This window comes from Gossypium hirsutum, chromosome A06, assembly GCF_007990345.1.
Source record: "Gossypium hirsutum isolate 1008001.06 chromosome A06, Gossypium_hirsutum_v2.1, whole genome shotgun sequence".
Classification (NCBI taxonomy): Eukaryota; Viridiplantae; Streptophyta; class Magnoliopsida; order Malvales; family Malvaceae; genus Gossypium; species Gossypium hirsutum.
Genome location: NC_053429.1, coordinates 81561027 through 81576423, shown reverse-complemented (window position 1 = coordinate 81576423; position 15397 = coordinate 81561027). Strand labels below are relative to the sequence as shown.

The 15397-nt window shown below is 35.8% G+C and overlaps 1 protein-coding gene across 1 annotated transcript; it reads right to left on the bottom strand.

Annotated features, from left to right (window-relative positions):
- Positions 1–13857: 13857 nt before the first annotated feature.
- LOC107959975 (zinc finger protein CONSTANS-LIKE 4) lies at positions 13858–14907 on the bottom strand. The gene has a single exon (XM_016896166.2). The coding sequence runs from the start codon at positions 14732–14734 to the stop codon at positions 14216–14218; it is 519 nt and encodes a 172-aa protein (XP_016751655.1). The 5' UTR covers positions 14735–14907; the 3' UTR covers positions 13858–14215.
- Between the last annotated feature and the right edge of the window lie 490 nt (positions 14908–15397).

Here is a 15397-nt window from a genome sequence, read left to right as displayed (position 1 = left end):
CCCGAGCAGTGGTAGCACCCGGTCTCCCACTCTAATTTGCATTCTGTCCCGACAACCTCGGGCAATCTTTAATGAAGTGGTCAACTGATCCGCATTTGTAACAGGAGCGGTCAGGAAATCTACAACTCCCCGAATGCCATTTACCGCAATATCGGCATTTCGTTCTGTCTCGACGTTCATTCCCAACACTGGCGACCGAAGTGCCTCGTGTACCCACAGGGGGTTGATCACGATCTCGTCTAAAAAGGCCCGAAGTGCCTCTAAACTGGCCCGCATCATCTCGAAATCTTTTCGATGTCTGTTGAAGAGACCTTCCCGAGGATCTTTTACGAAACTCTCCAGTTCCCTCATCAACTCTTTGCTTTTCTTTTCTAAGCTCTTCGGCTTTACAAGCTCGTTCAACAAGTACCACGAACTCTCGTATTTCAAGAACGCCAACGAACATTTTTATATCTTCATTCAGCCCATCCTCGAAGCGTTTACACATAATAGCTTCGGACGAAACACATTCCCGAGCGTATTTGCTAAGTCTAACAAATTTTCGCTCGTAATCAGTAACCGACATGGAGCCTTGCTTAAGCTCAAGAAATTCCTTCCATTTTTGATCAACAAATCTCTGACTGATATACTTTTTCCGAAACTCAGTTTGGAAAAACTCCCAAGTTACTTGCTCTCGGGGCACAACAGAAGTCAGAGTACTCCACCAATAGTAGGCAGAATTACGTAAAAAGGAGATAGCACACTTTAGGCATTCATCGGGTATACAAGATAGCTCATCGAGTACCCGGATAGTGTTGTCCAGCCAAAATTCAGCTTGCTCGGCATCATCGCTATCCATAGCCTTAAATTCAGTAGCCCCATGTTTTCGGATTCTGTCAACTGGGGGCTTATTTGACCTTATTTGGTCCGTTACCGGTGGTATTGTAGGTGCGGGGGTAGTATTTGTTGGGAATGGAGGTTGTGGAACAGCCATATTAGTTCGAATGTATTGGTTGAACCAATCATTCATCACGCTATAGAATGCTTGTCTAGCTTCATCATTCGGATTACTAGCATTAGGTTGAGAGTCTGCCGGCACTGTCCCTTGTGCGGGAGCAGGCGCTACACTCTCAAGATCATCAGCTACCTCTCGGTCACGATCAGGATCCATTACTATAAATAAACACATTTACAATCGTCAGAAATCACCACACTATCAAGTAATCACATAAAATGGCATGTATAGCTAGACCCAACACATTACGGTAGTCCTAGAATCGACTAAACCTGGCTTTGATACCAATAAAATGTAACACCCCGAACCCGAGACCGACACCGGAGTCGGACACGAGATGTTAACAAACTTTGAAAAATTTTTCTAGACACTGCCCAGTCTGAGTACTAGTCGCTTCAAAAATCATATCTTGAGTTTCACAACTCGAAAATCAGTTTTGTGATTTTTCCCTGAAACTAGACTCATGTCCCCACCTATGTATTTTTTCTAGAATTTTTGGTCGGGCCAATTAGTACAGTTTATTAGTCAAAGTCTCCCATGTTACAGGGGTCGACTAAACTGACCTTTTCCCATTACGACTTGGATATCTCTCTACACAGAGCTTCAATACTGATGCCGTTTGTTTCTATGGAAACTAGACTCAGAGAGGAATCCATACATATATGGTATGACTCCTAATTATCTCTGGTAAATTTATAGTGAATTTCCAAAGTTGGAACAGAGAATCCAGAAACTGTTCTGGGCCTGTTCCACAAGAACCTGAATATCTCTTACTGTACTGTTCATATTATTGTTTCGTTACATTCATATGAAAGTAGATTCATCAAGGTTCGATTACATAATTTATTCACTATTTAATTCCACTCCTACGAATTCTTGTGATTTTTCCAATCCACACCACTGCTGCTGTCAGCCTTTGTTTTCAAAGTAAACCTTACCTATTTTCGGGGTTTCATGGACCAACTAGGGCCTTGTCATACATATGCCCACATATAATCATACTTAGCCATTCCAATGGCTGATCATTTGCTCAACACTTCCATTCCAACTATAGTTACATCATGAAACCATCTATACATTCATAAACACGAATGGTCTAATGCCATACTCCACTTCTACAAGCCATTTTCGCATGGCTGTACACTTATACATTTCATAAAGTACTCAAAAAACAACAATGGGTAGTCCTATACATGCCATATCAAAATTCAACCAAAATAGTACCCAAAAGAGCCTTTGATAGTGTGGGCGACTTCGACTTCAAGATCCCGAGTCTGATAGCTGGAGAACCAAAAATCTATAAAACAGAGGAGCAGTGTAACGAGTAAGCAATTTATGCTTAGTAAGTTTTGAGCAAGGAATTCCAGCATAAACAAAGAATAACACACATTTAGCTAAACGGAATATTTCATAATACGCAATTTACCGATATCAAACTTACTTCACAACATTAACAACCCTTATGTACATACACAATAGACTAACTTAGCCGAAGGCCGGTAGCTCGTTTATCAACTGAGCGAACATTTATTTGTAAGGGCTCGATTAAATTCAACACATACGTAACATATCCCCATATTGGGATGTTTTTCGAGTATTCGCTGGAATTTTACAGCAAGCTCATTCATTACCAAATCACGTACCTTCGGGATTTAACCGGATATAGCTCCTCGTTCAAATGCCTTCGGGACATAGCCCGGTTTTAGTAACTCACACAATGCCTTCGGGACATAACTCGGATTTAATAATTCGCATGAATGCCTTCGGGACTTAACCCGGATTTAGTATCTCGCACAAAGGCCTTCGGGGCTTAACCCGGAATTTGTATCTCGCACAAATGCCTTCGGATCTTAGTCCGGATATATTCACTTAGCACAAAGCCTTCGGGACTTAGCCCGGACAGCATTCAATTAATCATGTACATCTAACAATAATTCATGGCACATTCATATTTCTTTTCATTAGCAAAACTCAAACACAAGGCACATACCATCCTTGCACATTCGGCTCAATAGCCACACATAGAGCATGATTTAATCACATCGTAATTTAAGCTCTCTTACTCAAGAACTTACCTCGGGTGTTGTCGAACGATTCCGCTAGCTATTCAACCACTTTTTCCTTCCCTTTATCGGTTTTATTTCCCCTTTGCTCTTGAGCTTAATCAAACAAATAAATTGATTTCATCATTTAGGCATCAAAAAGATGAACACAAGGCACTTAGCCCATATTTATACATTAGACATTAAAGTCTCATATATGCAAAAATCATGCATCAACACAACATATTAGCTAATTTCTTTCCCCTTGGCCGAATATGCATGTCTATTTTTGGGGTCGATTTCAACACTTAATACACACATATACACACTAGTAAAGCATCCTCCCCCTTTTCATCGATTTAACACATGCATTGCTCATCAACATGCAAAGTTACATTCGGCCTTAGCACACATCTTGCTAGCCGATTCTTCTCCATTTAGCAACCAATGCACATATGTGCTCACACAAAAATGCTAAAAAGGAGGTTCAAGAATCATCAAGCCATCATCACATGCATCATTAACAAGCTTCATATTTTGCATGCAATGGCACTAACACAACCTCCACCTAGGCCGAATCTTAACTCATCCTCATGCCTCATCACCACAACATCAAACACCAACCAAGAATGATGCATCCATGGTCAAGTGCCAATTCCATCACATAGCAAGATTTAGACCATGGGCTAAGTAGAACTCAAGCTAACAACTAAAACATGCATGCATCTCATGGAACATCATCAAACATACCTTAGCCTAGCTACATGCATGGCCGAATCTCTTCACCTTTCTTCTTCTTTCCTCCTTAAAATTTTTGGCCAAGGATGAACCAAAGGATGAGAAAATTTTTCTTTGTTTTTCTTTCTAATTTCGGCAAGCATGAAGATGAGAAAAGGATGAACAAAAATTCTCTCCTTTCTTTTCTTTAGCTCACGGCAATGGGGGGAAAGAATCAACTACACACTTTTTTTTTTGTCTATTCATCATACTCCTTTTCATTATTTAATTTCCATGCCTATTATTTTATTTTTTTCCACCCATGATGCACCAACAAAACATGTCTATGACATGTCTTGGCCATCAAACTTGGTCTACCATGCTTGTCATGGCCGGCCACTACTAGTAGGGGGAATTTGACATGCAAGTCCCCCCTTTGTCCACATGTACTAATAGGTCCTCACACATTGACCTATCACATTTTAGAATTTTCTCTCATAAGTCCTATTGACTAAATTCACATAAAATCAACCAAATTGAAGCTTGAAATTTTCACACATTCATAATTACATATTTTAGACAATAAGTATCACATTCAAACATTCCGGTGACTCGATTTAGCGGTCCCGAAACCACTTCCCGACTAGGGTCAACTTTGGGCTGTCACATGTGATAAGGCCTAATAGCCGATGTGATGAATGTGAAAGTGTATATATGTGATAAGGCCTAATGGCCGATGTGATAAATGTGAAAGTGTATATATGTGACAGGGCCGAGTGGCCAACGTGATGGATGTGAAAGTGTATAAATGTGATAAGTCCCGAAGGGCATTTGTGTCAGTACTATATCCGGGTTAAAACCCCGCAGGCTTTATGCGAGAATATTATCACTGATTAATGTCTGTAAGCTTCGTGTCGTACTATATCCGAGCTCTAAAGACCCGATGACTATGTGTGGAGATTAGGTCCGGGTAAGACCCGATGACTACGTGTGGAGATTATGTCCAGGTAAGACCCGATGACTACGTGTGGAGATTTTGTCCGGGTAAGACCCGATAACTTCGTGTGGAGATTTCGTCTGAGCTAAAGGTCTCACCGATAATCCGAGTAGAGGTTAAAGCCATAAGACTTCGTAATAAGAATTGCTTATAAATATATTCAATGCGAAAGGTTAAACAGGTATGTACTCCAAGTTTATATGTGAGCTTGATTTGCACTAAATCATAAGGTAGTTATGTGATGCATACGAGAGCAATCTATGAGACTATTCCTATGATTATGTGACATCGGATCAGTGTGAGAGGTTATGTGAAATCATACGATATATCTATGTCACATGAGCTCACTTTTATGTGAAAGTTTATCTGCCTATTGTATATGATGAGATGTGCACATTCGGTAAAGGGATGGTATGCTCGAAGGAAGAGTGAAATAAAAATACGAACAACTATGTTATAATTTGATTGTTATCTGTTGACACTGCTTAAAATTTACTAAGCATTGTAATGCTTACTCCGTTTACTCTGTTTCCTTTGTTTTATAGATCTTATTGCGAAGCTACAGGCTCGGGGATCGTCAGCAACTAGTCACACTATCACTATCCACTGCTTGTTACTGTTATGTTTAGAACTATTTTATGGCATGTATAGAATAGACTAGTGGCGGAAGAATATTTTTGGTTAATGTATATAAGCCATGCGAAAATGGCATCTTTTGAATGTTTACTTAGTGAAGTTTAAATTTTATCTCTAGCTGTGCTTAGTACTTATTTAAATGAATGATCTTTATTTCAAGAAAAAGTTTAAAATTTTACTGTTCTGACATGAGTTACAAGTCCGGTAATGCCCCTTACCTATTCCGGCGACGGTTACGGGATAGGGGTGTTACAGGATTTGACCTTTGAAGAAGAACTTGTGCAAATACTTGATCGCGACGTCAAGGTGCTGAGAAGGAAGTCAGCTCCATTAGTGAAGGTACTTTGGAGAAACCATGGAAAGGAAAAAGCTACTTGGGAAACCGAGGAAGCAATGCGTCAACAATACCCTCAACTGTTTGGATCAGGTAAATTTCGACGCCGAAATTTCTTTAAGGAGGGTAGAGTTGTAACATCCTGATTTTCGGGTTTTTTCTTGATTCTCGATATTTTGGTAAAGTTTTTAAAATTTGGTATTTGGTTGTGAAATTCATAATTTGAGTATGTAAATGGGCTTATGGAAGGCCCATGTGTTGGCCAAAACCCGATACAAATTTTTGAATTTTGGACTTAAGAAGTTAGGGGCCTTGGATAGGTGGTCTTATTAAAATTTGTAGGTAAAATGTATCACAAAAGAGCCTCTAGTAAAGTGGCTAAGTGAGGCCACTAGGGAGCTATAAAGGTGGCGTGTAAGTGGTTTGGGGAAGACCTTGGATCGATTCCCTGTGATGGCAAATATGATACTAATTTTTATGCTTTGAGCATGCAGAAGTTGTAGTTGAATGAAACTCTGTGGGAGAGAGTTTGAAACAGTCAAATGCATGGATTAAGGAGGGATAAGGGGAGCGATTTTAGGGATTTGAGAGGGGGATAGAGTTAGCCGATTTGAGGGGATTAGAGAGGGGATTTCGGCAGAGGGATTTTAGTTAGGGATTTTCGGCACTTGGGTACTTGTTGTGCCGTTTTCTTCTTTGTAACCATAGGATTAGTCTTCTTTTTTCTTCTTTCTTCTTTCTTCTTCCCTAGCCGAATCTACCACCCTTCTTTTCATCTTTTCTTCCTTTTCCTTCTTCCAAACCAGCCCACTACTTCCCTCCATTCATCTATTGTTTCTTTCCCCTACCTCCACTTCTGCCGAAATACCGCAAAAGCCAAAATCTGTGAAGCTAAGTGGTGCCGATTCTGTGTTGACCAGCAACCCTCTTTTTCTTTTCACTCTTTGGTGGTCAATTCCCTTATCTTCTAGGCTTAAATGGATTCAAGAAGAGAGACTGTGGTAAGTGTTCGTACTCTACAGTGATTTTAATAGTAACTGATGACAAAAGCCGAAACCCCTATAGTTTAGGGAGGTGGCCGAATGTGGGTGTAGGCCTTATTGGGTTCTTCTTTTGATCTTTTTATGGTTTGTATAGTGAAGGAGCAACAAGGCAGAGTGTCGACTTGGATTAGCTCGAATCATCGGAGTGACTAAATCTAGTCACCAACTTCGGCAAAGGTATGGATTCTAAGGCCATTATGGATGGTGGCCGAATGTGTAAGTGTTGATAATAGATGGTTCTCATTTTGGTTTAATTATTGTGAGCTGATCTATAAGCGGTTGATTATAGAAGAAATTGTGTAGGAGATCTCGTTGAAGAATATCGCAAATCAAGTGTGTAACGAACCTTCTTTCATAACTTAAATTGATAAATGCCAAAAAGCCGAAATGCCAAAATTCTGGCATTTCGAGGACATGTGAGCAAGCGAACAGTCATTGGTTAGTTAGATTCTCTAAGTTGATGATCGGGAACGTTGAAAAAGGTAAGAGCACGATTTTTTTCATCACGGTAAGTTGGGCCTCAAGGGGCTAAAATCGGGCCTAATGGGCTTACGGGACCATTTGGGTAAATTTGGTAGGAAATAAAATCCTGTTAAATTGCACATTAATACTGGTAAAACCATTATGGAATATAGGCTAAACGGGCCTAGATGACTAAATCGGCTATGTAGGGCCATTAGAGGTTTTAGGCCCAATAACTCGGTTTCGCTAAAAATGGGCCAGAATCGTTGTTTAAACACATGAATTGTTAGTAACTGTTAATGAACATGGAAAACCCTAATATTTGGTAAAATTATGAAATTACCTTTATAGTATGAAAATGACTGTTTTGCCCCTAGGTAAAAATGACCATTATACCCCTAGGGTTTAATTATAAATTTGATACATGGGATTTTGATATACATGATTGATATGATATGCACATGATATGCACATGATATGTACGATATGCACATGATATAAACGATATGCACATGATGTGTTCATAAATGCATTGGGTTTGGTTTTTATATGGATGAAGGAAGTGCAAAAGAGCTTATGCCCCAGTTTACCGAAAAGGGCTTATTCCCCAGTTTACCGAAAAGGGCTTTTGCCCTAGTTATTAAAAGAGGCTAGGCCTCCAGTTATATGATAAAGCAGCTATGCTGCCAGTGGAGAGTTTTGGCTGGGTGGGTTGAGTTATTCCCCATGTGGAGAGCTTTGTTGGTACGGGTGGAGAGTAGCGGATGGTGGGTCGAGTAGTCTCCCCAAATGGGCTTGCATTCTTTCATTGGCATTACATGTGATAGTGAAATGGGCCTATGGGCCATACTATTTACAGTAAAGGCTTTGGCCCAGTAATATGAAACATGAAAAGGCTTCGGCCCAGTGTTATGCAATATGGTAAATGAAAAGGCTTCGGCCCAATATATGTTGAGATTGGATTTGGGCTTAGGCCCAGCAGGCTGATATTGTTTTGGGCTCTAGAAGAGGCTTGTTGCACATTGAGTTTCCAAACTCACCCCCTTTCTTTAACCTTGCAAGTGGGCCTTGATTTGACTTGGAGCTGGAGGGGATTCAGAGTGGCCCCGGTGATCGTTTTTGGGCTTTTGAATAAGTGACTGGTTTTCTTAAGTTTACCTTATTTATTATTTATTTTTGGGTTGTAATAAGGCCATTTTTAACTTTATTTTCTTCTTTTCTAGGATTATTTAATTTTTAATAACTTTAAACTGGTTGATAATAAATGGGCTAGACTTAGGACGTGTTTTTAAAATGATACTTGATTTCAAAATAACACAATGCCACGATTATCCGATTTATCAAAGATATCAACTTAAGTAAATTTCAAGTCGAAGTCGTCCACACTATCAAAGCCCTTTTGGTACACGTTTGGTTGAACTCTGAAAATGGCATGTATAGGACTACCCTTGTGTTATTAGTCAAGTACTTTGGCGTTGTATATATTTGGATAGCCATGCGAAAATGGCTTATATATTTTGAGCATAGTGTTATAATCATTTTGTATGTATATGGTTATTGAGAGGTGTGGATATGTTTGGCAATGATTGGCCATTGGAATGGTTAATCATGATCATATTTTGCACTATATATATGCTGAAGGGCTAGTTGAATCATGGAAACTATGTAATAGGTAAAGTCTACCTTAAAGGCAATGTTGACAGCAGTAGTGATGTGAATTTGAAAAATCACTAAAAATAGTAGGAATGAAATTAAATAGTGAATAAATTATGTAATCGAACCTTGATGAATCTACTTTCATATGGAATAAACGAAACGATCATATGAGTCGTATTTTAAGAGATATTTAAGTTTTCATGGAACAGGGCCAGAGCGATTTCTGGATCCCCTGATCTGACTTTGGAAATTCACTATAAATTAACCAGAGATAATTAGAAGTCATGCCACATATGTATAGATTCCTTTTTGAGTCTAGTTTTGTTAGAAACAAACGGAATAAGTATTGAAGCCCTGTATAGGAAGATATCTAAGTCGTAATGCATGAAGGTCAGAGTAGTTGAACCCTGTAACAGGGGAGACTTTAACTAATAAACTGTACTAATTGGCCCGACCAAAAATTCTAGAAAAAAATTTTAGATGGACATATGAATCTAGTTTCAGGAAAAATTTACGAAACTGGTTTTCAAGTTTTGGAACTCGAGATATGATTTTTAAGGTGACAGTGACGCAGTTAGCCAGCTTGTCTGGAAATTTTAAATGAACTGTGTTTTACAATGAAATAAGTCCGTAAATACCTCGTGTTCGACTCCGGAAACGGTCTCGGGTACGGGGTGTTACAAGACATGTAGAAATCGGTTTGCTATTTATCCGCTAGTGGATAGGGTTGAAAATAGGATGAAGTTTGCTATGACAGGTTTGAAAGAAATTTCCCAAACAAACAGGGATTTCGGTCACATATATTTTTATTTAATTAAACCCGTGAAAGATAAGGTCTATTTATGGGAAATATGGAAATTCACTAAGTTCATTTGAACTTACAAAAGTTTGATCCATGTTTGTAGGATCTCCGAGAAGTGGAACTCAAAGAGGGACCAAGTCAGATCTTGTGAAATGAAGGAAGTATCGTTAGAAGCGAGTCATGCACATAAGAAGGGTTACCTTTGAGAATTTCACTAATGGGGCGATTTTGTTGTATTTATTTAGATTCCTCAGAGTCTGTTGTTCGGACAGTAAACTTTGTATAAAAATTTAGACTCAGTTGTGAGTTTTATAAATAGGTAACATAGTATGTTTTAATGTAACAAGATCTTAGTATGTACAATAACCCGGTTCTATTGTGATGCCTGCACCTGGATCTGACGAACGAGTCAGATGAGGGTGTTACATTACAGACTCGATGAAGTTCAACGAAACACTTTTCCACAAATTTTAGTAACATTAACCTATTTAAATCTCGCGACTTAGGCGGTCTTCGCTAGCACAGTCTTTCGAATAGTACCAACAAATGAGGGTGTGACAATACCTATACTCGGGATACACATATTTTTCAATGTCTAACATTGGATCGAAATCTAACTTCACACTCTTTCATCAGGGACCCTATAATTTTCATCTATAACATAATCTCATGACATTTTTCAATTTGTTCAGTTTAGTCCTTAATGTCACAAAGTTATCTAACAAGTTCGATTTACTTTCTAATTTAGTCCTTATCACCATCGAAGCATATTAACTATCATTTTCTTCAAATTAAGCTCAAAATCATCAATTTCTCTCTAATGAAAACTTGCTAAAAACTTAACAATTGAACAAATTGATACATAGGCTAGCTAATTTAAGCTCTCATGATAAAAGAAAAATCTATAAAAATCAAAGAAAAATGACTTGAGGACCTTACTTGATTAATGGCTGAATGTTTGAAGGTATTCTTCTTTCTTTTTCTTCAATGGAGGATGACAAGGAAGATGAGAAAAATGGTAATGTTTTCATCTTCCACTAGGTGATATTTATACTTTGATTAAGGATTGATTAATTTAATTAATTATGATTACAATCATTAATTAAATTTATTTTTAATATTTAATTATAATTAACTAAACTTAATGGCTAACATCATGACATTCCACTATCTACCACTTAAAATTAGTTAATTAACTATTTTGGTTCTTTAGATAATTGTTATCTAGGCCTTCAAACCTTTTCTAAATTAAAACTTATTAGCGATTGGACTTTTACAATTTAGTCCCTAGGTTTTAATTAACTATTTTCTCGGTTAAATTTCTTAACCAATCTTCTATATCTTTTCTTAATAACTTCATTAATCTTTATATTTCATCCTTACATACTCGGTTTATGGAAACGAGGTTCTGAAATCGTATTTTTTGACACAATTAAAAATCGAGTCATTACATATTTAATAATTTTATATATTTTTTATTTATTAAAATTTTTTATATAGTCATCTTAGCATTTTTTAATGTTTACATTATAGTAGTATTATATATTTATTTTGATGTGTTATAAATTACATAATATATGAAAATAACATAATATAAAGTATTACAAACTTTTAAAACATGGCGGGATCAGGTCTTGAATGTTCAAGCCCAAGTCCAAATCATATTTTAAATAGACTTATATTTTGCCTAAACCTATTTTCGGGCCTAATATATTTGCCCAAACCCTTCCAAATTTCGAATGGACTTTCGATCTGAATAGATAATTTAACTCTTGAATAGGTATACTAAGGTATACTAACACATTGATAAATTTTGTACTTATTTGTCCCCTCTCTTTATTTTATATAAATATAATCAATTATTATAAGTACACATAATCATTGCATATAAAGTAAAAAAAATTGTAATGACAAATTTTGTCACTGGAGTTAATAATCATAAAATTAAATTCAACAATAACTTTAAATATTATTACAAAGGTTTCAGTAATATGTAATGACAATGTTGAAATTAAGTCGTTTATAATAGTATAAAATCTTATTTTATCATAATATATAAAATTTAAAATTCACAACAATCAAATTTTTCGTTGTTATTAGTACCCTAAAATTTATATTTAACAAACAACATTTAAAAATGATTGCAAATATTTAGATTTTATATTATGATACTTAATGTTGTTACAATATTTCATAACGATAGAAAATGATAAATTTGATTCAGCATAGAAATTTTCTGTTTCTCCAAAGAGAGATCAGAGAAAAGAATCCAACTTTTGGCCCTTTGTTTCATTGTTCTTTATATAAAACCTTATTAGTATATAAATTTATGGTGGGACATGTAAAACATTTTCTCAGCATAATGAATGTGTATAATTATTTATTGGGCAGTTTATATAATATTTATATTCATACGAACTATACGAAAAAATATATAAAATATGACACGTACGTATTGCCCCTTTGTTTTTTTTTTCAGTATTTATTTTTCAATAATGAATAATGGAAGTTGTCGTAATTTTTTAATTAAGACTATTAATTAAGCAACCTGGAACATGACTATTTTACTGTAGGCATGCGGAGTTGTCGGGCATTTCCTTCATTCTTCAAAACTCAAGCCTTAGTTTTAATTTACTCTTTTAATCATACTTATAATTTAACATTAATACACTATCAGATTCTGAACATGAAATTAATCAAAGGACTAAGTGATTGGTCAATTGTGTTACAAGGCCATGAGGAATAATTAAATAAATTGCTTATTAAGCAAAGTTTTTAATACTGTTAAAATCCATTAAATTTGGGGTAAATAATTAATGTTATAATTTGTCTGGTACTTTTGGTTCTTAATCAATCTCCTGGACGGTTGGCATCTGCAAAATCCGATGTGATGGTCGGTATATTAGAATATTAATATTTTAACTTAAGCAGTATCCAATAATATAATAGTGAAAAAGATGGTGGATTTGATGCAAAGCTGTCTTATTATTGAATCCCAAGATATTGCTTAAGATTGAATTTATAGCAAAATATAATTAATTAATTAACAAACCTTAATTCAACTTGCCTAGAGTGTATTTTCCTATGCTACCAAAAACTCATTTACCAAAGGATTAGGGCCATAAGAAGCCGGCCGAACGTGTGCGGTCTAAAACTCTCGAACAAGATATAAAAATGAAAACGAAAGGGAATGTAGCTTGAAAGAATGGGAGTGTGTGTGTGCACAAATTCTTAGCAAGGAAACAACTTAAAACAGGAGAGCAGCCAAAAACTTGTGGCGCATGCACATTCAATACCACCTTTGTTTTTCAACGGTTTTGTCTTTGTGAACTGAACAAGAAAAATGAAATTTTGGATCTTATTTGTCAAACAATTAAAACACAAGTTGCAATTCATATTGAGGTTTACATATTCTGTAAATATTATGTTATAATTATTAGAACATATTATTTATGAGTAAATTCTTATTAGGTACTTCAAATATTGTAATTTGAAAGCATTGGGATACCAATAATTAAAGGGTAATTGGGTTGTCATAATTTGCAGCATTATATCTGAATTGATTCCATCGAAATGTGTCGGAAAATGAAAAAAAAATAATAATAATGAAAATGTTGTCGTTATGGAGATGTGGTGCTATCTTCTTAAACAACTAAATTCGCAAAATATCATAGAAATGTTTATATTAGATGTTAAATTATATTTTATATTTTATTTAAAATAATAATAAATTAATTATTACACATTAAATTAAAAAGTTAATTGTTCATCTTTTAAAAGTTTTATTCATGTCTGTTGCTAAAAATTGACATAGCTGATAGAGTAATAAAAAAGTAAGTAGCACATAACATGTCACATACACAAATATAGAGATTAATTTTTAACAATAAAAACTGATAAAATTAAAAAAAAATAATCCTTTAATTTAATATACAAATATTAATTTTTTTAATAAAAGAGGAAAATTCAATCCTACTAAGAAAACTACCTCCTCTAATCCAGGTTTGGCAAAATCTGATAATTTTATATATAATACCATTCGCCTCATAAAATTTTGCTATTTATCCGTTTGTTTGATTCTTATAATATCTGATCCTAGGTTGAGAGGTTGATACATAATCAAAATTACCTATTGTTCTTTTTCTGGCATATCTTTGAATGTCGGAGCAAAATAAATTAAAGGAACAAAGTTTATTAGCTGTACATTGGTAAGGATGATTTCAGCTTGAAGGTAAAAACTAATTAGCTGATTATTGAACAAGAATAAAAGGGTAAAAACACATAAGTATCTGGTTTAATTAAATACAAGCCAGTGATAGAGAAAAAATTGCTTTGGACAGCACACCTCGATTCATCTTGAAGCAGCTTTTTTGTCATTTTGCAGACATCAAGCACTAGTGTTGTTATTTCTGGTGCTTTGGATGAAATAAAAGGCAACTAAATAAGCTGATTTATTTCACAAAATTCATGATGTTGTGGAGAATATGAGCAAGCTGGATGATTCTGCTTCAAAACAGAGTTTCAAAAAAGGGTTAGCTTACTGGATAAAAGGGATCTTCCGTCTCACTCATGCGCTTCAATGGATGTACTGTTCTTGATTGAGAACCATTTTCTTTTCCAAACCTGGTGGAACATTCTTCGCTTGTTGAAGAACTGGAAACTGGTGGCCCAGATGTCCATGGAACCACTTGATTTTCTTCGTCACCGCTGCTATCTCCACCATCGTCTTCACTACTGTCATCTTCCTCATCATCGTCGTCGTCCTCATCGTCATCATTTTCTTCGTGGTGTGTTTCTTCGTTGTTTATCTCATCTGTACAAGTATTTCTGCTGACACAATTTTCGCAAACGGAGACGGTGGGGCCAAGCTTTGGTCCGGAGCCATTCCAGGGCGTAGGAGATTGACAGAGGTGACAAAGAAGGGTTCGTGAATGTTTAGCAACGAGGAAATTGGCACCATGTACTCTGGAATCACAATCCCAGCACAAGATGGCTTGATCTGATTCACAATACATCTTTGCTAAAGAATTGCAGAGCTCACACTTTTTCATTTTATTGTTTTTTTGGTTTTTTTTCTCCTTTCAAACTTGAATTTCCATGTTCATCAGCATCACTGTGTTTTTATGCCTTTCTGTTTGACACATGCTCTAGTGCAACTTGTCAAATGTTTAATAAATGTACAAATTGTTAAATACCTTTTTTCTGCTTTCTTTTTCATATTATCTTATTCTTTAATGTAGCATTTTGATAAATCTCACATCTTTTTTAGATTTGATAAATCTTCCTTTTGTTAGAAGTAATGCACCAATAACCTGCAGTAAACTATGGCTGTGTTTTGTGTCAAATTTGTCAACGGCAGTAAAGTAGTACATATTAACAAGACCAAGTTGATTGACTTTAAATAACAAGACCAAGTTAATTAATTAAAGTATTTTAGGTGAGTTTCAATCATAGAAAGTTTATAACATTTATTTTACCTTAAAATTCGTACCTACTGCCCAGTACCAGTACGGTACCGATCACTACGAGTATTGTACCTATTGTCTGAATAGCAGTGAAGTATGAAGTTGTTCCAAATGTATTTGTGGAGTGACAAAGTTGATGTTTCCTGAGTCAGGTTTCACCTATTGTCATAGCTACATATTGTCTAGTCAAGAAAGACGTGCATTGTCTAGTCCATTATTGGCGCAAATTAGGCCGCTCATAAATATCTT